The sequence below is a fragment of the Syngnathus typhle genome, linkage group LG9 (assembly GCF_033458585.1).
Source record: "Syngnathus typhle isolate RoL2023-S1 ecotype Sweden linkage group LG9, RoL_Styp_1.0, whole genome shotgun sequence".
Lineage (NCBI taxonomy): Eukaryota > Metazoa > Chordata > Actinopteri > Syngnathiformes > Syngnathidae > Syngnathus > Syngnathus typhle.
Window position 1 is genome coordinate 6,959,229 of NC_083746.1, and position 24,905 is coordinate 6,984,133.

At 43.5% G+C, this 24,905-nt stretch overlaps 1 protein-coding gene across 5 annotated transcripts; it reads left to right on the forward strand.

Moving 5' to 3' along the window:
* Positions 1–1,521: 1,521 nt before the first annotated feature.
* On the forward strand, positions 1,522–24,040 carry mid1 (midline 1). Of its 5 annotated transcripts, XM_061286827.1 has the most exons (11): positions 1,522–1,696; positions 8,570–8,622; positions 16,715–17,436; positions 19,889–19,984; positions 20,938–21,045; positions 21,350–21,498; positions 21,573–21,700; positions 22,248–22,391; positions 22,606–22,767; positions 22,841–23,048; positions 23,314–24,040. In XM_061286827.1, the coding sequence occupies exons 3-11, from the start codon at positions 16,771–16,773 to the stop codon at positions 23,660–23,662; spliced, it is 2,010 nt and encodes a 669-aa protein (XP_061142811.1). In that variant the 5' UTR covers positions 1,522–1,696; positions 8,570–8,622; positions 16,715–16,770; the 3' UTR covers positions 23,663–24,040. The 5 variants fall into 5 exon arrangements, with proteins under 5 accessions (XP_061142811.1, XP_061142810.1, XP_061142812.1 ...); XM_061286826.1 differs by lacking the exon at positions 8,570–8,622; XM_061286828.1 differs by lacking the exons at positions 1,522–1,696; positions 8,570–8,622 and adding an exon at positions 9,115–9,391.
* The last annotated feature ends 865 nt before the right edge of the window (positions 24,041–24,905 follow it).

Genomic DNA, 24,905 nt, shown 5'->3' on the forward strand with positions numbered 1-24,905 from the left:
ACTCATGAGGTCTTTAGCAGGCAGAACAGTCGACTAGTGATTAGCACGTCTGCCTCGCACTTCTGATATTAGCACAGCTGACTAGTTGTTAACATGTCGGCCAGATAATCACAAAATACGGATTCAAATCTCTTGTGTCTTACTGACAAATAGGTTACCAGTATAACCCAAAATAATTTTATGACCATTTATGAAGAAGAGGCATAATAACTTGATGGATGGTGAAACATAATTTGACCTTCAAATGGGTTGGTGACCCCCGTCTCTAAATTTCCATTGGTACGGATGTTTGTTTCCCAATATATGTGCCCTGCAGTTGACCGCCGACCAGACCAGGATGTTCTTCACCTTTTGCCTATAGCCGACCGGGGCAGAGGCTCCCGCTCACCCGAGACCCTAAATTCCATCAAAAATGCTGACGCTGTTCCTGCGCAGCATCATTGCGCTGACCATGCAGAGATCCAAAATCCTCCACCCTGATTGATAATAACTAAAAACTTCGGTGCTGTTGAGATTACCGAGTGGGTGTGCTGTGCTGTATTCCCCTTTCGCAACTGGATAAGTGGAGGGAAAAAAAAAGTTCAGATAAGCGTACCCCTCAAGTGGCAGGCAAGAACACTACAGAAAGAACATATGAGGCTAGAAGTGTGCTTCTTCACTTTCATGGCTGCGCAATGCGTTACGCAGCCGTGTCCAAAACTAACATGGATCCAGACGAATCCGTAGGAGGGGACTTTAGTAACCACATAGCCCATAATATTTTCACGAGATGATGATCTCAAATATAATCGAGTGGACAGACTGCTGTCAATTTCAAAACATTTTTTCACCACTGGAAATGATGACAAGACTTTTTTTGTTTTTTTATTCTGTGTGCTTTTGTTATAAATATCTCTTTTCTTTTAGGATAAATATAGTATTCATCTGTACTATTTTCTTTCAGTCCCCTACTAATTTTGAACCAAATTCCACCGCCGTTACAAAAAAAAAAAAAAAAAATGATCACATGCATAATTAGTGAGTGCATCGTTTGCAAGTGCACAATTATGGTCTGTGACCGTTGGAACTCTCGCTTAGACTTTCCAATCTTGAAGGATGAACAGCGGATTCCTCATATGTGATGTCATTATTGCACGCGTGGGATTTGTGTGCATGAGTCAGAATGTCGCAGAATGAATGATCATTAAGGGGTGGAGGACACCAAAAGCTTTAAATACTTGCTCCCTGTAGTTTCCGGCCTGCTGGCTACTGGCAGCTTCTCAGCTTGAGCTTCATTTTTCTCTTCTCATTTTGCCCTGTGTCCATCTCCTTTTTTATAAACCTCACTTTATAACACGTGTACTTGGTCATGTTTAGGTTGTGATGGCCTGCTGTTCTCGCACTCCACCAAAGAGTTAAAACACTCTCCTCCCCGGAGGCTCTTTGTGCTCCTGTGTAAACCTGCAGCAGAGATGACAGCCAAGTATGTATGAGCACACACACACATACACACACACACACACACACACACACACACACACACACACTAATAATGGGAGTGTACAAGAGCAGAGGCAGAACACCTTCCACCTCTTGCCTCCTGCCTTGTTTACCTCCGGGAATCACAGCAGCTGCCGCCTAACTCGCCTGCACTCTCTCAGCTCTCAATCCACCAGGGAGGAACACTTACTGTAGCACCGCAGCCATGGGGAAGCAGGTAAGATCTGATTGTGTGTGTGAGAGAGAGGGAGGGGGGCAGTGAGAGAGAGTGAAATACCCACTGGCAGCAAGTTTATACAAATTAAGAGCAGGTCTTTTATCTCCACTTTACAGACTCGCCAAGCTAGTGAGGGTGAGGTGACTGTGAGGGCATAAATCCTCATGCATAAACCCAAATACAGCTGGAGCCCCCACTTCAAGTCTTTTTATATCCCCTAATACTTGGATGCTAATTTATGGAAATGATGACAGCCCACATAAACACTTTAGATGCATTGATGCACAGCCACTCTGGTGGCGCCGCTGTGGTTTGAAAAGGTGCGGCAAAGTATTTATCGTTGGAGGTGTGTGGGGGTGGCGGGACGATTTGGAGGATGTTGAAGTCGGATGTGTCAACTTAAAAAAAACAACAAAAAACAAGCTCAGGCTTGTTTGTACTTTTGTTCATTTCTGACATGCACGCCAAACTACAGCATTAGTTCATAGAAGTTTGATTTGATCTGATTCATGCAAAATCGTGTTGGATGCAAAAGTGAATGATAATGTGATTTCAACTGATTATGATTATGACTTGTTGGAATGGATGTGATTTTGAATTGCCTCAATGAGTTGTGGAAGATACAAAAAAAAAAAAAAGTAATATACATACAAATCCTGACAGAATGTCAACTACTCTTTCAATTGAGAAAGTTTCAAATGCTAAGATGCTATCCATCAGTAGGCTAACATATAACCTCAAAGCAAGTTGAAATGGATTTTGAGACCTTATGAATTGTCAAGAAGCGTTGTTTTGTTTTGTGTGCTCATGTGTCAGAAATTCAATATTATGCAAAATAACCATGAACTATATTGCTTCTCTTTTTTTTTTGTTATTCAGCATCTGCTTTTGCTGCTTCGACTCCACCTCCCCAACCTCTGTTTTTATGACTTTTCTTGATTCTTGGCAAAATCCTCGCTAGCTCTGGAATTATATTTATAAGATACGCTATATACACTCACTACTTACTCCATTGGGTACACCTGCACAATCAAGCGTAGACCTCCGCTAAAGGTGGAAAGATTTCGGTTTGCACATCAACTCGGAATATCTTTCCGAGTTTCAGGTAGGAATATGAAATAAACATAAAACTAAAGTTACATCATTAGTATACATTGGATGTCGAAATAGAGTTTTCCAATATTCCACCCCATTGTGGGTGTAGTGGAGCGAAGACGGCTCATTTGAATACACAATCATTTGCATGACTTTGCCATTTTTAATCGAATGTTTCTATCTCACGTTCCTAAATTCCAATTAAAGGACGAAAAGCGTCTCCATCAGCAGCTGTCGGCTCTCTTGGCTGCTTGTTTTGACAAGGGCGGGAGGGGACGCTCGTTCGCCCTCATTGTCCGACCCAATAAGTGCGGATGGAAACGAAGCGCCAGTGTGCGTGCGTGATAGCAGAAGCGCCAGCTGTCCGGCTCCAGAACATTCTTTTATCAATGACACCGCTGCTGCAAGAGCTCATGGTTAATCCATTTGAAATGCCAGATAATTCCTCACAGGCCGAGGCCAAGGTGTCCCGAACGGCCTTGAAGGAATAGTTTGTCGCCGTGGAGACGGTGTTTGTTTATGTTTGTACGTACAGGGACAATTCATAACACATCATGTCACCTTTAAGACGCCATCAAATAAGACATACGGCTTTTTTTCAAACTCCGATGTTGCCGCCTCAATTGGCAACATCTGGACTTGTGCCTTCGGACATCACTTTTCTTTTTATGCGTTTATGCATGACGACGGCGGAACACACCAGATGTTCGCGCCGCTCTCTTTCAGTTGTTGGAGGTTTTGGAGGACAGCCTCACTTCCTCTCCCACAAACATTGGTCACACGCAATAGCAGCTCTCATAAATTAACCATAATTGACGCCATATACAACATAAGATATGAATATAGTGAGGTAACTTTCAAATTTGAGAATGCATTGCAAAAATATTTTGGCCTTTCAGTGAGCACTGAAATGTTTGTTTGTTTGTTTGTGGGATTTTTACAAATTGTAATCATAAAACTTTTTGTTCATTTTTCCTAAATGTCTCAGATTAGGGTTGATCTCCCACAATTCAGTTTTTTTTTTTTTTTTTTTGCGGAACAAATTAACTCTATATGTTTAAATATGACAAATACAGTAAGTTGTTGTATTAAAGATATGAAAGAATTATTAAAAAAATAAAATTGTTTCAAAAGGCTTGAAAGGTTAGTTTGGAATGTAAAAATAAGTTATTCATGTTTAATAATATATAACACGAAATGCAATTATTTTATTAATTATTTTATTTTAATTGATTATAATTATTTGAAGGTACAATGTCTATAATCATAAAATATAACAATAATAAAAGACAAATTCTTATGTTGTGTTTTTGATTTCTAAATCTACTTTTGCATTTAAATTTGGATTTAAAGTGTAGAGTCATTTGCGATAATCACAAGTAATTGTGGATGCATTTCTCTCTCACTGCCTGGCCTTCCCTATCGACTTATGCGATGACTTCATCTCTCCTGCGGTTGCAGTCACGATAAAGGCATCACTCTTCTTCTTGATCTCTTTTAAACACCCCTGAGAAACTGCTGGAACCAATTAGAAAGTTCTCCCAGCAGCAAAGAATGCGGCAGGCGCCTTTCAAAAAGAATCCCTCTTCGTTTTTTTTTCTTTCCTTTCCCCCATTGCGGTTCCAAAAGCTGAGTTGTCAAGGAGTGGAATAATACACCCAAGTCACTTTCACTCTAATTAAGCGTACAACTGCTTTTCCTTGCTCGTCCAAACTTTGACCTTGTTTGTGTCTCCCTTTGCTCTCTGTGACAGTCTTGTAAATGCAATTCAATCTGACCTTGATGGCCAATAATAAAACCAAGTACATCTGCCGCGGACCCGTTTTTAAGGAAAATCCTTCACATAAATAGATTTATCAACACAGCCCGGGCCCTATTACTGGATTTATACCTGGGTTTTCTTCGTGCCAGCAGTTCATAAAAACTAATGTACTGAGTGGGATGACACAAAGACGACTTAACTGTGAGACATGTAAATTTGTGATGCATGAACGGGAGCAACCCATTTTATTTTAGAGCAGATTTAATTGTTTTTGGTCTCATATTTATGTTGAGTTACTCAAGACAAAATAATATGCTTTAGGCATGAGTGGTGGAGGACTATCACTGACTGCTGGATGACAGCTAAGTTGTTCAAATTTCAAAACAAACTTCCCATAGGGACTCATGTAAAGTGTGCCTCACATGCTTCAACTTGATTGACTTAAAAAAAAAAGACTTTAAAAAACAAACGTGAACCTTGACAACAACCGTTTTCCCACCGTCCTTCGAATGTGACGTCTCACATAAGAATGCTTATTCATTCTTTAAAAGTTGTCTTTTGAGGGATATTTTTCCGGAACATTTTGGTTTAACTCCAAATCGGGTTACATTTGGGGCCTTTGACTTTGGATGTTGCACTGTATCACCCACAGCAGCGCACGTCTCCTCTCTCGCTAGCTGAAGGCAGCTTTAATGCCATCAAAGCGCCTCGCTGCCGCCGCATGTCGCTCGCTGGCGGGGAAAACTCAATTACAGTGTGTGTGTAAATTGGCTCGGCTTTGATCGCCCTCATTTATTTCGGATTGTTTGCTTTGATTGCGTCTTGTGGATGCCGAGCCCCACCTTCCCTCCAGAGGGAGGAAAGCAATTAAAATGTTGAACCTGCGTCGCCGAGGAGGAGGGCGCGTCTCGGTCTCATTACTTATTGTCAAGACGAGGGGGGCGGCTCCCGTTAAACGCCCGGCGTCTTGCCTTTAAAAGACACCCTTGATAGCTAAAAGTCAATTAGGCGTCTGAGCATGTGCGAGATCGCCTCTTTCCTCCACTCCCGCCCACCCCCCACCCTCTAATGATGATGGAGTTCCCTATATGATGCACACATGCGACAGCGCAGGCCTAGCCCTGGAGACTGATCCCATCTGTTTACCAGGTTTATGCATCCCCCCGCTTCCCCCTCCTCCCTGCAATAGCTTTATGTTCCCATTTGCTACCCCTTTGTCTTACCCGTGGGGAAGGGCGGGGAAAGGGCGGGGGTGGGCTTTAGGGGGACAGAATCCACGGGGGCAAGTCCTGCGGAAGTGACGGTTCCAAGGCCGCATTTTCCGCTTGCATGAGCCTCCGGCTGTGGCCCGAGGCAGGTTCAGGGTGGGGCGTGGAAGGCGTGGAGGGCGTGGAGGGCGTGTGCGTGTTTTGTTCAGTCTGACATCCATGTGCTATTGGAGTCGGTGCTGAAGCTGAGGCCGCGCATCACTTCCTCTCTGGATCACGCACATCACAGTACAGTAAGTCAGGCTTCCTTTTTGGCTCGGGAAAGTTGTTATTTAGTGTGTGTCTGCGCGGTTGTGCTCAATTCAATGTGACTCAGCCCGCTTGATGTAATGTATGTATGGTGCAAAAGTCAAGTTATGTTGTTTCAGGCTGGAGGCCTTCATTTGCATTGTTGGGAATAATATTAAAGAATGTTAGCGGTATCTGACAAATATAATTGACTTCAATGCAGAATTTCTGATAATAAGAGATGGACGGACTGCACGGACTAAAGAGGGATGCGCACGACATTGTGGAGCTACCATTATTGCTACTTGCATTGACTGACTATTCTCCAAAACATTGATTAATCGAGTCATTAGATAAAAAGTTTTCACAAACAAGCGTGAAAGTGTTCATGTGATGTGTAATGAGTTTTGCAAGTTGTGCTGTAGTATCTGTGACTCTGGGTGTGTATGGCTTTAAAACGCGGGGCCTGGCCTGGTGAGTGACGTGGGTGTCCGTGAATAACAGCATAGAGCTGAATGGTTGTTAATTCCTTGTGCCTATCCTTAACACTTTGTTTGTGGTCTTAGCACAAACAAAGCAAAAGACTAACTATTGTTCTCTAAGATATTTGCAAATAGTCAAATCCCTCTTAGGTGCTGCTGTTTTGGTTAACCAGAAGAGTGTGACTAGTTGTTTGTCTAGAATTGCCCTGAGATTGGGTATGTAAATCAGCTGGGATTGGCTCCAGATCCCCGCAAGCCTAAACAGGATGAGTGGTGTAGATAATGAATGGATGAATGGACAAACAGCCATGATCCCCTTGCCAAAATATGGCCGCCGCTACGATTGCCACATGCTGTGGCACTTCCCCCCCAAAAAAATTCGAATCTAGTTTATTTCATGTTAGTTTAATTCCTATTTTTGGATGTTTCTCGTGTTTGCATTTTTGAAGGCAACCTTTGTACATTTGGAAAAGTGCAAAACATATTGCGTTTGCTTTGCATTGTGTGTGAGCATGAATCTTGTAGTTATCAGAGGCCTGTCCGACCCCTTGTGAGCGCTTCATTTCTACTTAACCCACATAGATCAAAGTTCACGTGGCTTCGTATTTGCTCTTTTAAAATCATATTTTTCTTCAGTTTCTTTCTGATCTGGTTTTCTGGCCTCCTTCCAGTATTCATGTGCCAACTGGCAAGCGCAGCATTTTGCTTCAGGCTGCGAGTGGCCTTATTTAAGATCTATGAATATTCATTTATTTTCAACACTTTGACAGCTGTGTTATTTATTGATTAGGGAGTATTCTTATGACTGTTTCTCCGTCTTTATAGGGCTTATAATAACAAGCGTGTCAGCGCTCTGATTGCTGAAGACGGAATTGTTTTTGTCAGCTTCGCAACCTCTGGATTTGATTAACAGTGAAAATATGAGGCTCTGAGCTCGCCCACTGTGAGTCTAAGAAAGAAAAATTGATTTTGTCTGTTTGGAGACTTGATCAAATGTGACACAGTCAATGTTAAATGTTTGGTTGCGCAGGGTAGATCATATTTGTTTTGGTTTGGACTCGTAATTGCTGCTTGGACGCAGGAATGCACAAGAATAAAAGTTCTCCAGCCAGACAAACCTGGCGTTGGACCACATCGGGTGAAATGGGGACAGCTCCCAAAACCGCAAAATACCAGCCGAAGCAAACATTTTTTATTTGAATCCAAAACGGAAGGTGACTTTGGGTTGACCTCGGTCGTAGCGAGGTATTTTGACCTCCTCGGATTCCCCTCTGGCCTCCGTGCTCCAAATGTAAATGTCAGCGCTCTTATTGCACTTTATTGCACCGAGATGAATCTGCCTATGAGATTTTCTTGCCAGTCGTTTCTTCACAGACAATTTATGGATGTTTATGGCTGCGGGGCGGCAACGGTGACACTTTCAAGTCAATTTTCTGCCCGTAAATTATTGGTGGGGGTGACATGAATGAGAAGTGATGTAATGCATGCGGGGTTGTTTTTATATTGCCAAATTAATAGGGCATCAACCACTTAGGGAAGAAAAACGACAGCATTCTTTCCACCAAGCTTCTCGGTTCAGTTAGGTATGGTAGCCATGTGTTTTTGGTCAATTCTACCGGAGAACAACTTTAACCATCCAAACCGATCAATCGTCTATTTACGATGGACTTTCGATCGTGGCGATGTTCAAAAATGTCCTTGCGACAAGAAAATCCAATAAAACGTCCGGCAAACCTTCGCGATGAACGAACAATGACTCGATCGTACATTTTGCTGTTTTTTGCTAACAGTCGCAAATGTTCATCTCCTCGCGGCTTTAAATGTCGCACTTGTAGTCAATGGCACTATTTGAGGAAATACAAAATTGCTACTTTTACCAAAACAAAACTTTTTCCATCACAGTGCCATCTGCTGGATCTGAAGTTGCATTGCTCCATTTGTTTGTGTTTCTGCTACCCCTGCTGCTTTGAAATCCACAAACGTGCTAGGACACTTAAGGAGTCACCAGAGGCCCTTAATTCATTCATTGTTTCCGCAGGGGAGGGGCGGAGTTTCATTGCGGTCACTGGGATCCGAGCGACCCCTCTTCAGGTATTGTGCTACTCCCTTTACAAACATGTTCTAGCCAGTTCAAATTGGCCCGGGATGCTGCAGGGAGGCTGCCAGTGACAGACAGCGGGAGTATGCGGCGAGAAACAAACAGGCCGCCGCGACGGAGCGCAAAGGTCTGCCGGTGAAAAGCTCAGAGTGGCATTTGGCTTCGGCTCCAGGATGCGTCGTCGCTCTCGCTTCAACGCCATGGCAACGGGAGCTTTATGTTCTCTACTCTCGCTACCCCTGCTGAGTGTAGAGACTGTGCTAAAAACCACTAAAAGACGAATTGACATTTTTACTCACTAGTCCCTGTTTAGCGCATACAAGTCTATTATAAATGTTGGCGCAGGAGGTTCAGCTGCCCCCCACCCCCTACAACCCCTTGCCCACTCATCCCATCTATCATGTTGAGTCCCCCAATGGCCAATTCTTGCTCCTCATCTCCACGTGTGATTGACAGCCTCCCACGGGAAGGAGGTCCTTTTAACGTGGGACAAAGTTAATGATCCCGGCCAACAAAATAATCGGCCAAAAAAACAAAACAAGAAAAAAGCCCGAGAAGTCTGGTTGAAGCATTCGGAGCGGTCCTGACTTCGTTGAGAGAGGATTAGAGGCAGCGTGAGGAGGCTTTTTTTGGCAGGGGGAGATAGAGCTGAGACTGAGGAGGCAGTTTGCGCATAGAGGAAGTCTCGAGAGGCAAGCTGGTGTTTTATGAGAGGGAATCACTTTTCTGTGCTCATCTGTGGCCTGGCCGACTCACAATCAGGTAAGGGACCGTTTCGTTTTTCTAGTGAGTGTCCCGGTTTTCCTTCGTCACGTTGACCTTTTGCACTCCGCCGCCGTCATCATCATGCTAGCGGTTAATTTACGAAACTGACGCAGTGCCATAACATTGCTCAAAAACCGCACTTGTTTTGAGTGCACTCACTTATGTTTTCATACTTCCATCGACCCCGAGGGCTGCGTCCGGATTTTATTACACGACACTCCCGGCCGCCGTGACAAGGTCGTTCTGAGTTGTTCCGTCCTAATTCCAAAAGTTACAAAGGAGGTAGGGAGGGGGGAATCGTGCACAGGCTCCAAACCAGAGTTGAAAACTTCTCCAAACACCATCTCCCTGCCAGTCTTGTTTGACTTGGGTATTTTGATTGCACGCCGCCAAGACATGGCAATCGGCTGCCAACAACTGGAGACAAGTTTCAGACAGTATGTCTCTGCTGTAATGGATCCCTGCGTGCTCTGATTACAGTGGGAAACATACACGGGCCGGCTGATGGATAAAATCCATCTTCTAAATCATTTGCGCTTTGTATCACGTATAGACTGACCGACAAAGATTAAATGGTGGAAACGATCGATCACTAGTCTATTATGTTTGACAGACTAACTCCCGCCAAAAAGAATGCCTGACGTAAAGTAACTGTGTGCTATCTGGCAAAACTGACATGGCCAACAAAGAGAAGGATGTGATGATCAACAACTAAATCTGCATGTAATGATTGATATTCCTGACCAAGGAAGAGACAGATGGACCCAGTGCTGGGTTAGCTATTAGTTTTCATTTTTAACCGAACAGTTTTAAGAGTGTGTAAACTGACTCATAAATCATAGGTGTCAAACCCGAGGCCCGAGGGCCAGATCTGGCACGTGATATTATTTGATGCGGTCGTCACATTTCACCATTTTCAAACTTTTCAATACAATTTCCCCAGACCACTGATTTAATCAGACTGCTGCTTATTTATTTTGTGTTATATTAGTGCTTTTTTATTTTTTTCATCACTAATCTTAACACAACAGCAACATAAACTCTTATGGCTCCCTCATCCGTCACTCATGAATACAGATTGCCCCGTACAAGGTCACAGAGCGCTCAGGTCACTTGACAATTGGTAGAGAGGCGTGCCTCATCCAGGACGGCAATCAATCGCAGAGCCACATCGCTTTCAATCAATAATAAGTTAATCAGCAACAACGACATCCGGCGGCTTTTATAGATCAGACTGCACTCGAATCCAAATGAGATGCCTATCGGGCCTATCATTGCTGTCACAGTCACACAAATGTCAGTGCCGACCTGAAATGTTTTAATGGATTATTCTTCAGATGAAATAATCCCTGAAATTTTTACCAAATTTTTCCAAGTGTCTGTGTCCTGGTGAAAATGTGTTTTATTTTTACTGGAACACAAAATGTGAACATATAAACAACTTTACAGTGATAAATTACATTAGACGTTCCAACACATCAAGTCCTATTATTTCAAATGATAAAATACTAGTGTCACCTGTCTGCCGATCATGCTCAGCGACTCAAGTACCCTATAATTTCCGAGTGCAACGATCAAGGCGAAAAATACTTTGCAATTTCAAGTCTATCATCAGTGTCACAGTACATGTTGAGACAAATGCCCCCCCCCCCCCCCCCCCCATTCGCTCAAAGCTGATGTCGATTTGCTTTATTTGAATATGACATAAACATGCTTGTGGAGAGTTATGGCTTCTTTCCACGCTCTGCCCCCTCCTCTCTACTATTGGCCGGCGCTGCGATTCTCAGGCCTGCGTGCCTAAAAGCGGGCTGACACATCGAGAGGCTGGCTGGAAACTTTCGATCCGCCCGCTTGTCAGCGGAGGCCGGATAGTCACGGAAGAGGAGTGGACAAAGTTCACGCAGCCATTCACTCCGTCTCTGCTCTATGTGTGTGTGTGAGACTCCCTTGCAGCTCTCTTCCTTGCTTATTGATGGATGCCATCATGACTTGGGTAAGTTTTTTATGTGCATGCATGTAAACATTGAGTCATCATCAGCTCAAACAGGTTTGGGCCGGCTCGCCTTTACTGATTCCCTGGTGTGTTTTTGATCGGAATGTTTCCCAAAGGGACGCGGATGACTAATCGGGAAGGCTGATGGGGGAATTTTGCAGCATCAAAGCACGACGGAACTTTTCCACCCAGTCAAAGCATCTATTTGTGGAGCAGCATGCTTGTTAAAAAGAGCACATGCATACGGAACTGGAGCTTGTAAATATGTGAATACTTCCCCCTCTGTTAGTGACCACCATAAAAGTTCCTTTATGGCTTTTATTACAAGAGCCTTTCATGCATTACCTGCTAAATGTCGCTCACTGAAGTCACTTTTGATTGACACGATGAGGGTTGCCTAAATTATTCCGTGCATGCATCGAACAATTTACATGCTTGACATGAACGCAAGTTGGTACGCAAGCTTTGTCCTGCTAATTGCTTACTTATCTTGTTTGTGTGAGGAGGAATGTTTGACATCTTCCCACGGGAGTGTGTTGTTCCCTTTGATGGCCTCTTGGACAGGCGTTGCCGTGGAAACGCATGTGGGTGTTCTTTAAGGAGTGGATATTAAGGTCACAATTTGCGAAATCTGAAAGATCGCAGACCACCACGGGTGCAACGGAGAAGTAGTGGTTGGTTAGCACGTTTGGTCACGGTTTTGAGATTCTTGGTTTGGATCTTTGTGTTGTAGGTTTGGTTCATTGAAGACTCTTAAAAGAAAGATTAGCTTTGTAAGAGAAAATATTTTGGTTTTGACATTTTTGGGATACTTAGACGTTTGAAGTGGAATTCAGAAATTGGAATTAAACAGAAAAATCCGAGTATGGCTATTTTGCCACTTTCTGTCGATTGATTCAAAAGATGGATGACTCTTGCTGGCTCCAATGTTTATTACAGTACTTTACATTTGAACAATATTGCCACATCTGTGTAAAAGCCCAGAGCTATCAAATCAACATGCCAAAGAAATGAATGACTCGAGGACTGCAATGTGGTTTAATAAATCCCCGCGTATTGTAGCAATCCACAAATATCGCGCCAATGGATCCCCTGTGGTAGTACTCCTCCGCTCTTGTCTGACTTTTGGACCAGGGTCGCCAGCCAATTGAAGTTGGATCTAAACATTTCAAAGCTAAATGTCAAATCCTGCACTGCAGGGTCTACAATAGTTGTAGTTATTAAATGAGCCACACAGTGGTGCACTGTGACTATTTTCCGCATGGTAACCCTTGCTGATGTTTGCTTTCTCCAAATTGAAGTGTGTTGCTGTAACAAAAACAACAGGTTGGAAGTCTCATTGTTTAAAAAAAAAAGAAAAAATGTTCCTTATGGTCTGGTGCACACGTGGTGTTTTCCTCACTGCTGGCACGTGCCAAGTCACACTCAGGAAATTTGTGCAGTTGACTTCAACTACAAGCAAGGAATGTAGACAAAGATTGTTTGGATATAAAATTAAAAATAGAACCCAAGGTGTTAGGATTTTTCCTATATTATGTTTGTAATTTTGTTTTTACATTGTTTGCAGTGACTTGGAACAGGGCATCCAAAAATAACTGTATAATGACTTTAAAGACATTATAGTGTATTTATTTTCACTTTAGCACTGTTTGCACTGGAATGGAATGTGTGTTGCTGTTTTGAGTTTGAACCATGCTTGTAATGTAACTTTTTTTTTTAAAACCTATGTTTACATATCACAAATTCCATGGACGTTAAGTGGAAAGCATTCAAGTGTTCTTTAAGTTTCACTTGCAATTTGAAAACATGACCTTTCGTGTCTTGTTTTGAGATTGTTGGAGATGTAAATTCCTGGGATGCACGTGTGCCGACTTTCAAGTTGTTTTCGCACTAATTTTCTCTTACCAGAACCACCGCAAAAAGTTAAGAGTAGTTTGCTTTCAACAAAGAAACTGATATAGGCTATATGCTTTTGTTGTTTGCTTGTTGGCACTTTTATCCACCTCCATGGTTTCCATGGCAACATTTCATGCAAGTGCTTGAACCCCAATTGTAAATTCTGCTTGAATAGGTTTTGCAAATTTGGAGTAGCATCCAATAGTGGCAACAATGAGGCGGACCGGTCAGGAAGCAGGAAGTGTGCGTCTAATCTCAGCATTGCGTCGGGGAGCAGATCAGGGTACATTTGTCGGTCTAATGAAGCGCTTTGCCGGGCTAAAGCCGTAAATCACATTATAGGCCTGAGCGGGCCGCGGCAGAGCGTGGCGGCTTCGTGGTGCACCGGCAGGACCGCGGGTTGGTCACGGCCGCGCTCATTACCTGTAATGTCTTCCCCGAAAAAAAAAAAAGTGGCTGCGAAGCGCTATGCTTTGCGGCTGTCATTAATGGCTGATAAAAGGCCGCGTCCAAACGGATTAGAAAGTGCTTGAGCGAGAAATTGTCTCCCTATCTTTTGACATTGTCGTCGTTTGATCTCTAAACGAGCCATTACTTGCTCATCAAATCAACGTGCCGGTGATAAGTTCATTTCTTGACAAAGCTTCACGCGTTTGTGCCGGGCGGTGCGTAACTACTGCGATGGCAGTCACGCTTAATTGTATGTCAAAACGTATTAGCATTATCATTTAAGTAAAAATAATTTCATCTTAAAAAAGCAGATTCAAATTTAAGCCGTTTTTTTTAATTATACCGGTTTGACACTGGAACGGCTTTGCTTGACCGTTTTTTGGTGCCGTATGGGTCGTAGGTTGACTGGGTCCGAATGAGGTTGTGATGTCACTGCCTTCAGATTAGGCGACAGAGCTAGACAGGTATAAGGTATGCCTGCCCTGAACTTGTTGCCAACCAATCACAGGGCATACTGAATAGTCACAAACAACCATTTCCGTATGTTTTTTTTTTTAATGTGGTGGGAAGCCGCAGTTCCGGGAGAAATCCGAACCGAAATTCGAACCCACAAACTCTCAACCGTAGACCGTGGATGAAAGAGATTAAGTCAAAGGCCCATTCGTCATTCCCAGGGAATGTCCCTAAGATTCCCATGTCGGTCTCCCAGAACTACTTAGGTTTTGTTTGAATTTAGCGTAGCTTTTAATATCAACTGAGAGAGTGTGTGTGTGTTTTGAAGCCGGAAGAGGAGTCACTCAGGGGACAGTCGATGAGTGGCGGAGGCATGGCAAGCTGACGGCAAGCTCCCCTTGAAGCCCGACTGGGATGTGGCAGATGATGTCATGTCATGTCAGCTTTGGCTCGGTGTCGATCACCGGGGGAGAGTTTAGATGTTGCAAGTCACCGGCATTGTGTTTCCGAGCCATTTGTTTCGGTTGTTACGCCGCTCCGGATTGTCCTTCGGATTTGTTGGACATCTCAGTGTTTGCCGGGTGGATCACGGGGGAGTTTTGTCAGACTTTTTGTCGACGTGACTCATGTGCTTGTCTACACCTCCCTGGTGAATAGCACAACATTGCATGGAGTTTGATATGGAACAGTTATGATGCAAGCAAAACGCAGTCCTCTGACTGTATGAAAACGTTTGTAATTGTAGTGCACAGTATTTATTTTGTTGAAGTTTGCCTTAGTTTCTTCTCTGAGTCCAACTGAATGAAATTCTTGATCTTGTTCTTCTTGTTCTTCTCCTTGTTCTTCTTCTTCTTCTTCTTCTTGTTCCTCTTCTTTTTATTCCTTTTATTTTCCTTGAACCTTTTCCTCTTCTCAGTTTTCTTCTCAGTCTTCTTCTCCTTCTTCCACTTCTTCTTCTTGTTCCTCTTTTTGCTCCTTTTCTTCTTGTTCCTCTTGTTGTTCCTCTTCTTGTTCCTTTTCTTCTTCTTCTTGTTCTTCTTTGTGATTGGATTCTCTCTAAATTAACTGCAGAGTTCCTGGAAGAATTTTTGTCCTCATCTCCGTTTGACACAGCATTGCATTGTTGTGCAAAGGTCAAAGGGACACCAACCGAGCCACACAAAGGAAAGCATGACACTGATATGAGCTGCTATCACATAAAAGTAACCTTTTTAGCTTATGGGCTGAGCCCCTCTCTTTCTCCTCTCGCTTACTTTCGCTCATGCACGTACACGCACGCACGCACACAATAACACAGACGCACACGCTCCTCTTCCAGTATCGGCCATCCCTCCGGCTGTAGGTGGAGCTGGAGCTTTCCTGGAATTGTCGGGCAACTTTTCCTGTTGTGCTGGCTCCGGTCTCGCTCAATCAGCTCTGCGGTGGGATTCAGGGGAATGTCGGTCTCGGGAGTCACAGCCGTGCTTCCCAGCCTGCCGACGATGCCTCCTCCGCTCTGGTGGATGTGATTTTTTTTCTACCCGTTGTGGTCAAAGGTCTTCTTCCTTCTGCAGAAATGAATCGACGGTGCGAAACGGGGCGGAATCCATCGGTGGGTCAATGGCAAAGTGTTGCACAGATTTCTGGTGTTTTGGGGGAAATTTGTAATCCGGCATGTGTTTGTTATAGAGTTGTTATATTTTCTGCAGCAGAAAACAGTTTGGGGAGACTCCGTTACTCCACTTTTTATTCTGTAAGCCCTAACTAAGTTGAAGTTATTGATTGGATGTCACCTGAGCTTCAGCTTCCGCTATACGCATGAAAGTGACATCACCAGTTTAACAATCCAACACTTGTCCAGTCATGTGTGTGTGTGCGTTAAAGGAAGCAACATGCTCCGAGGTAATTGCTGTCTACTTCCCCACTAACACAAGCTTTTGAGTTCTTCACACATAATGAGTGTGTCAAGGATTCACCCCCTGCCTGTGGAAATAGGGGTGGGGGTGTGTGAATGGTGGAAGGTCAGAGGGTGCGCTATGTCCACTCACAGCTGGGGTCTCTGACCCGGCCCGGGAACAAAGGAGTCAGTGTGTGTGATAGTGTGGAGTCCACGGAGGCCCGAGCCATCAGCAAAGCGGGCCAATCCGCTTCTGCTTGACTGAGCTGTCAGTCCCCGCCGCAGCATATGGTGAAGGATGAGAGGGGTGAAAGTACTTTAGCCGAGCCAAATTAAAAAGGCTGATGATCCAGTTAAATGGCAGGAAGGCAGATGTGTTGCCGTGTTAGACACCGGCGGCAGAATTCCGCCATTAAAACGGGAACAATGCACGCTTGTCAGTAGTCATGTATTTTAAAGTACAATACAATGTAAACAATATAAAAGTGCAAACCGAACAAATCCATCCATTTTCTGAACCGCCTTCCTTCAATAAAGTTTTCAGATTTGGGTTATTTTAGGGTTGTTTGTCACAATGACACATGTAAATCATCATGTCCGAAGTTGGAAGTCATCGTAATGTCTAAATATGAGCGTTCCTGTATGTGTGCAGATAGCTGAGCGGCTTCCCTGGATTTCGCTGCCCTCTCCTCTTAGTTTGGCTTGAAGATGGAAACATTGGAGTCGGAGCTGACATGCCCAATTTGTCTGGAGCTCTTTGAGGACCCGCTTCTCCTGCCTTGCGCTCACAGCCTTTGTTCCAACTGCGCCCACCGCATCCTGGTGTCGCACTGCACCCCCAGCGAGCCCATCCAGTCCATCCGCGCCTTCCAGTGCCCCACCTGCCGCTATGTCATCAACCTCAACCAACGAGGCCTAGAGGGACTCAAGCGCAACGTCACCCTGCAGAACATCATCGACCGCTACCAGAAGGCTTCTCTCAGCGGACCCAACTCGCCCAGCCAGCCCCGGCGGGAGCGAGCAACCCCAGAAGGCGGCGCCATGACGCAGCCTGGAGATCGGGTGCAGTGTCAGTTCTGCGAGCAGGAACCGCCCCATGAAGCCGTGAAGACCTGCGTTACCTGCGAGGTGTCCTACTGCGACGACTGCCTCAAGGCCACCCACCCCAACAAGAAGCCTTTCACGGGCCACCGCCTCGTGGAGCCCCTGCTGGACTCCCGCATGCGAGGGGTCATGTGCGTGGAGCACGAGGACGAAAAGGTCAACATGTACTGTTTGACGGACGAGCAGTTGATTTGCGCCTTGTGCAAGCTGGTCGGACGACACAGGGACCACCAAGTCGCCGGTCTGGGAGACCGATACGACAAACTCAAGGTGAGGCGCCTTTTAATCCCTAAAAATACATTTGACACACAGGAAGTCGATTTTCCCGGGTAAATATTTTTGCTCACGGCAAATGAATATTTTCATGGTAGCATATTGTTATGATAATGGCACCGTATATTTTTAAAACTTAATACGTCACCTTCATTGCTAAGCAGTGTTTAATGGCAAAACGCTATATGAGTTTGTTTTCATTTAAAAAATTCACACAATAAATTTAGTTAACAATCTTAGTTATCATTATAAATTGGTTTCAGTGTAAAATTTAGTCAAATTTTTTTTTACTCTCTTCAAAGTGTTCGTTTATTTCTCTTTGCTCATAGTGGGAAGAAGCAGACTCGTTTTGGAGTAAAATGTACTCTATGTAATTTACCGTGTATTATTTTTATGATAAAATGCATTAACGCATTTGTTTGTCACAATAAATTTTAAATTGTTTTCTTTTTGCAAATATTGTTTTCAAAAATAACTAAATGACATATTTTCACAGCAAACTATCGTTTCCAAAACAAAATATTACAGTATATTTCCAAAATATAGTATTTTTCATGATAAAATATCAAGTTTGCATTGAAAAAAACAGGATCATTTTTCTGATCAAAATAAATAAGGGGTTTCTCTGCAGCATTTCCGCCATGTTTATTGTTGCCGTACTTGCCATTTTTTCAGAATGTGACACTTCGCTGCGGGGGTTCAGCTGTACGAGCTGATGCACTCCCCAACCCTGTTGGAGGATTGACTTCTTTTTTTTTTTTAAATGTCAAAGCTTCATACACTCACCAGACACGTGGTACGCATATAAGTAATGAGATCCACGCCAAGATCTTCAAAAGCATTCTTGTCTTTACCATGCTAACTTTTGATTGACCCTGGCAGCAAAGACTTTATGGAGTCCAGCTTATCAGATTTTTCAGATGTACCTAATGTTGTGTCCGGTGTACATGTGCGGGCCACTGTGTTCAAATCCATCATTTAACGAAGACAATGGCAAAAAATTCCACGTGTTGATACGAGATAAAATTCCAGAGCAGGACGGACGCACATCAGGCCACGTAGGAAGGAAGACCAGCCGCAGTGAAGGTGTGGACCACAAAATGTGGACAAGAAAGAGAAAGATTTTTTCCGCTCATCAGAACAAAATGATTTTAGGAAAAGAGATGTCCATATCGGACGGCTGTTCAAACAAAATGAAGGAATTGCATTTACCGGGGAGGACGTATTGCCGGCTCACTAGGAAGAGGATATGCTCGGGCTCACTGTTTTTCTATTGGCTGCCCTTCTCTCTGTTTATTTGAATTGCAAGATACTTCCACTTGACATTTCGGCTCAGATGTTGGAAACAATCAGCATCACTTTGATGGATATTGCTATTTTCCCATATTCACCTTTTCTCGCTGCAGCTCAGCGTCTTGAATGGCTTTTCGAATCCTTTTCCTCTTACGCATGAATAAATCATATGTATTGAATATAAAGCCCATTTCAGATCACTCTCACCTGCGCTGAAGGCATAATGTGCATTTCAGCGTTGCTTTTTCTCCACTTATTCATTTTCTGCCGTATGCTTTTAAACAACATGAGCACACCTGCACTAGCTGATGGTAGCCAATGCAAAAAAGTATTCTTTTTTTTTGACTGACAATGTCAAAGTGACTTAGTTGTACATCTGGCGCCATCCATTTCCTAAAGTGCTTGTTCTCATTAGGGTCACATGGGTGAGAGGCGGTGGACTGGTTGCCACTTTGTGCACGTAAATTAAGCGCCCTAGAATAAAACTATGTCACGGATGACAAACATTGAGATTACTGTCTATGCCCGAGAGGTGAGTCGCTTCTAAAAAATTAACATGATTTTGAGGTGTGCGTTGAATTCATTTCTCGTTGATACTGAGCAGCAAGGACGGATCTTAGTTTTACGTCACCACGATCTTCCATCCAATTCTTACGCAATTCTTCTCAGTCTAGTTTCATCTTAATCCTCAGGTGTCTATTTAAACACTTATCACGCCGTCTGCGAGTCGCACCTTATTACCATTTGAATCTTACTGTACAATATATCGCTCCATTTAGTTTTATGTAATGACACATGATAAATCTTTAATTCAGCGGCGATAATGTATCATAATGGGAGAGTCGTTATGGCAGCCAATTACAGCCAAGATATGAACTTGGAGACATAAGCCTTTGATCGCAGGCGGTGATTAAAAGGGCCGGGGTTTAGTTAGACAGATGCTCGGATAAGCTTCACAGCCTCAGCAGTCGGCGTGATGGCTTCTTTGGCACGTCGTGACGGTTGGAGGCCGTCGTACCAATCAGCGGCCATTCCTGTTCTCTCTCTCGCTTAACTCTGCTCCAGCATTTATTGCATTCAAAGCGCAGTATGGGGCCAGAGTGTAATTAAATATTCTCTTTAATGCTGTTGGTTTCTGTGGCTTTTTTCCCCCCAGCATGCCTTGGACACCAACCTTAGCAATCTCATCAAGAGGACCAGTGAGTTGGAAACTCTGATGGGCAAACTCATCCAGACGTGCCAACACGTGGAGGTGAGGCTATTAGCGGTCAGGAAATGGTGGCTTTACATCATCATCAAACACTCATTAGCCTGTAAATCTATAATTATCGCCTACTAGGGCTCGATGCTTGAGGTGAGCGTTTTATTTTCAGTTACAGATAGTTAGTCTGTCAGTCAGTGAGTCAGTCATAAGAAGAGAAATTAGAGGAGAAAAACAAAAGAGATCATAGGTTGGTTTTTTTTGCGTACTTTTGGAAAATGTAATGTAATTATTGGCATTGATTGGGAACAATTAAAAGTCTGAATAGGTAAAAAAAAAAAAAATTTAATATAATATATAAATATAACTTTTGAATAGACTTTCCATGTCATCGTTCTATTGAGAAGAATATTGCTGCCCACTTGTGCCAAAGTGGAGCTCTACTTGCTTGCACTATACTGCATCTCATCGGTGTCAAACTCAAGGCCCGGGGGCCACATACGGCCCGCCACATTATTTCATGTGGCCTGCAAAGACAAATTGTGCATCAACTTGTGTCAATACAAATTGTCCTCACTTAAAAAAAAAAAAAAAAAAAAGATATTCCTGGCAATTTTTGTCACCATTCATCCTTTTAAAACATTTGAACAGTTTAGTCCCTGATTTCAAAACTAATTACCAGCAACTAGCAAACCAGTTGAAAGTGACTAAACAATGCCTCTGCTGGTAGAAAAGTAGCGCGCTCCAGTTTGCCCCAGATACCTGAAGACACTATTAATTGACAATAAATTCCACACGAGTGCGTAAACAAGCAGTTTTGTTTATATTCATCTCCCTCGTGTTTACCTGAGCTTTGTTTCGCTGCACCGTGAAATCAAATAGCTTATTTGTAGTTTAAGTGAGTCAACCCTCTTGTGTGGGATTTGTATAGGCTTAAAGTACACTTTACTTGACGACACTCCATTACTGTCTGGTGATTATCTGGACTTGTCTCCTGTGTCCAGATAAATGCATCCAGGCAAGAAAACAAGCTGCTGGAGGAGTGTGACCTCCTGATCAATATCATACAGCAGAGAAGGCAAATCATCGGTACCAAGATAAAAGAGGGAAAGGTACGCTTTGTCACTTTTTATATCTCGATAACCTCGATAACCCTTGCCGCTGAGATGTTGGAATTCAACAGCGGCGGCCATTGTTGTTGGAACGCTGTTGTAAAAGATGAAAAACCAATGGCTACAAAAGGCCAATTAAATACGAAAAAAAGCACCAAGGTTGAACACAACCTTTGGTGTGATGGAAGCGCAAAGGCAGAAAATTGATCTTCTACAGATGGCAGTTTTTTTTCCAATGCTATTTTCTATTCATTGTTCCTGAGTAAGCCTCATTTTGGCGTATTTTTCACCAATCGATTCCCAGACGGTGCGCCTGAGGAAGCTGGCCCAGCAAATCAGCAGCTGCAAGCAATGCGTCGAGAGGTCCGCTTCCCTCATCGCTCAGGCCGACCACACTTTGAAAGAGACCGACCCCTCTCGCTTCCTTCAGTCAGCCAAAAGTCTCTGCGAGAGGTCAGTGGACAATGAGAGTAAAAAAGTTGACGAAAATTGCAGAGCCTGATATGGCCTTCTTTGACATCCTCCAGAGTCTCCATGGCAACGGCATCCTCACAGATCTTGCTACCGGAAATAAACCTGAATGACACATTTGATACTTTTGCTCTAGACTTCACAAAAGAGAAAAAAATGTTAGAGAGTTTGGATTATCTCACAGGTGAGTGTTTTTACTTTAGCTTGCTTTTATGTGGAGCCGCGTTTGTTTTGCTTAGCTTGATTAAAAGCAATCGAGGTCGCTGGTTTTCCCAGTCGTTGGGGTTTTCTCAAACTGTTCATCTTCTTACCTCATTCCAAAAATATAATTGGGCTACCTAGTGGAGAAGTTGATGAATTACAGTTTTACCAAATAAAAAAAAATGAAAAATGGACAATCATTTTGTGAAAATGAAACAAAATCTCATCTCAAACTCTCGAATCAAAGTTTGCCGGGTACTAAAAACAATACAAAAAAGGTCATATGCTCAAACAACAACAACAAATGTTTGTCTGCGAATTTAGCTACCGGGTTAGTGACTTCATCTGAATTACACTTGTTAGGCGTTAAACAAATCACAAAGACCTGATGCTAATAAATGCCGTCTAATCCCTGCGACAAATTGCTTTTTGTTTGCTATTTTTACCCCCGCGCAGAGCGAAGCCTTTGATGATAATCTCCAAACAACATTTGTCGTTGTTGTTCTGTTTTGTTTTCTTCCTTGTTGCAGCGCCAAATCCGCCAGTAATCCGTGAAGAATTATGCACGGCTTCGTACGACACCATCACGGTTCACTGGACGTCAGATGACGAATTCACTGTCGTGTCCTACGAACTGCAGTACGCCATCTTCACCAGCCACACCAATGTTGTCAGTAAGTCAGTTTTTTATTTTATTTTTTGCTTGTTGATTGTGTTTGTCCTCGTTTTGTGTTGTTGCTGTCAGTGTTCTCTTGATCACTTCTAAAAGTTTGATGACAAATTGTGTTCTAGTCATTCAATGCCTCCTTTCTGGAAAAATGTGAGAAGAATGTGAATGGGGGATTAGATTGTTACTAGATTGCCTTCTGCCTTTCTTATGTTCTGCAGGTTTGTGCAATTCCGCTGACAGCTGGATGATTGTCCCAAACATCAAGCAAAATCACTACACAGTGCACGGGCTCCAATGTGGCACCAAGTACGTCTTCATCGTCAAAGCCATCAACCAGGCCGGAAACCGCAGCAGCGAACCGGGGAAGCTCAAGACCAACAGTAGGTCACTTTTCTAATATTTCCCCGGCCAAGATTCCCCGGCGTCAAAGCTCTTTGTCTCGATTTGTCCAAGGTCAACCGTTCAAGCTGGATCCAAAGTCCGCTCACCGAAAATTACGGGTGTCCCACGACAACCTGACTGTGGAGAAGGATGAGACGTCGTCCAAAAAGAGTCACGGCCAGGACCGCTTCAGCAGCAACAGCAGCTACGGCGTCACCGGCAATGTTTACATCGACAGCGGCCGCCATTACTGGGAGGCTCTCATAGGAGGAAGCACATGGTGAATACTCGCAGTCCGGTTTAAAATCAAAATATGTCATTTGTAATTTAATGTTTTGTGTTGGGACAGTTAAGCAAAAAATTGCAACTAATTAAAACGGAATGTTTTTAATGACAATGTTTTTGTTTGGAGGACAAGCAAAAATATAGGCACATGTTAGCTTGGCTGTTGCTGTTTCTTAACTCTGGACGTAGTATTGCTATATAACGTGCAGTGGAAAAGCAAAACTGTTATTCTAGTCATTCTTTTCTTTTCCGTCATGGAGGTTCGCAGTGGGTATCGCCTACAAGTCGGCACCAAAACACGAGTGGGTGGGCAAGAACTCGGCCTCATGGGTACTGTCCCGCTGTAACAACTCGTGGGTGGCCCGTCACAACAACAAGGAGAACCCCTTGGAGCCCTCGCCCCACCTTCGCCGACTCGGTGTCCTGCTCGACTACGACTCGGGATTTTTGTCGTTCTACGACGCCGTGGGCTCTCAACACTTGCACACCTTTGACATCCCCTTCGCACAGCCCGTCTGCCCCGTGTTCAACGTGTGGAACCGATGTCTCACTATCCTCACTGGACTGCCCATCCCAGACCATCTAGAGGGAAGCGAGTCGAGCAACTGACTCGCTGGACGTTTTTTGTGGACGTTTTGATAGGCACAATAAATGACTGTTTGTTTCTCATGCAATCTTTTTAATAAGTTTAACAATTTGCGTTTCTGAAATTATTTTCAGGCATTTTACTTTGCACATGTATGTACATTATTCTGCTGGAGCATTTTTAAAGGGGATACCTACTGTTTTAAATGACTAAAATATTTTAAATAGGCTGCAATTTTTTTTAATTAGTCTTAATTTGCGCATTTGTATCCATGTGATGGAAAAATGTTTTTTGAGGAATCGTCATAGTTCGAAAGTTGAGGGCTGTGTGATAAATCTCTATTTTTCAGCACTTTGAGGAGGAAAAAAATGACTGTCACAATAAAATGTATTTCTAAGTCACTTTCAAAGTCAAAATGGTTTCATTTTTATTTTCTAGTTTCAATTAAATTTGACTAATTGAAGAAATTGTAAAGTATGAAAAAAGAAAAACAGGCTTCAAAATCAGGGTGTCAAATTCTGTAGGCATGTCTCCTGAATGGGTGAAAACCAGCCGAGCAACTTTTTGTCTTCAGATCTTTCCAGCGTAAGATGACTTCATATGACGTGGACAGCAACGACCCTTACGTCCATCCATCCATCCATCCATCCATCCATCCATCCATCCATCCATCCATCCATCCATCCATCCATCCATCCATCCATCCATCCATCCATCCATCCATCCATCCATTTTCTGAACGGCTTTATCCTCACGAGGGTGGCGGGCGCGTTGGAGCCTACCCCAGCAATCTCTGATTAAAGCTTGGAAAAGCCTTCATCACATTGCAGTCAAAAAGTGGGTAGGGAATAAAAACAGCAATGTGTGCGCGTGTGCGTGTGTGCACGTGTAATTTGACGTGATGTGCTCTGACGTGTATCTTTGTGCTGGTGTAACGCAGCTTGAACTCTGCAGTGGCTCCTTTCCAGCAAAGCGAATAAGCACATTGAACTCCACGTGACCTCCCCACGAGACCCCCGGCCGGCTTTTACAAGGTTGCCACCCGCATGCTTTGAGACCCTTCAACAAATGCTGCAGGCCATTATCGAACAATTATGAAAAATACGTACGCATATGTTCACCGCCTTCATAATTTCTCTCCCAAATGAGTCAATTAGTCTAAAAGCATATACATATGTATAAAAGAAACCAAATTACCCATTATTACACAGCATCAAAAGGTTTTTGCAATTGAAAATAAGACATAATGTTCCTACTAATATTGTT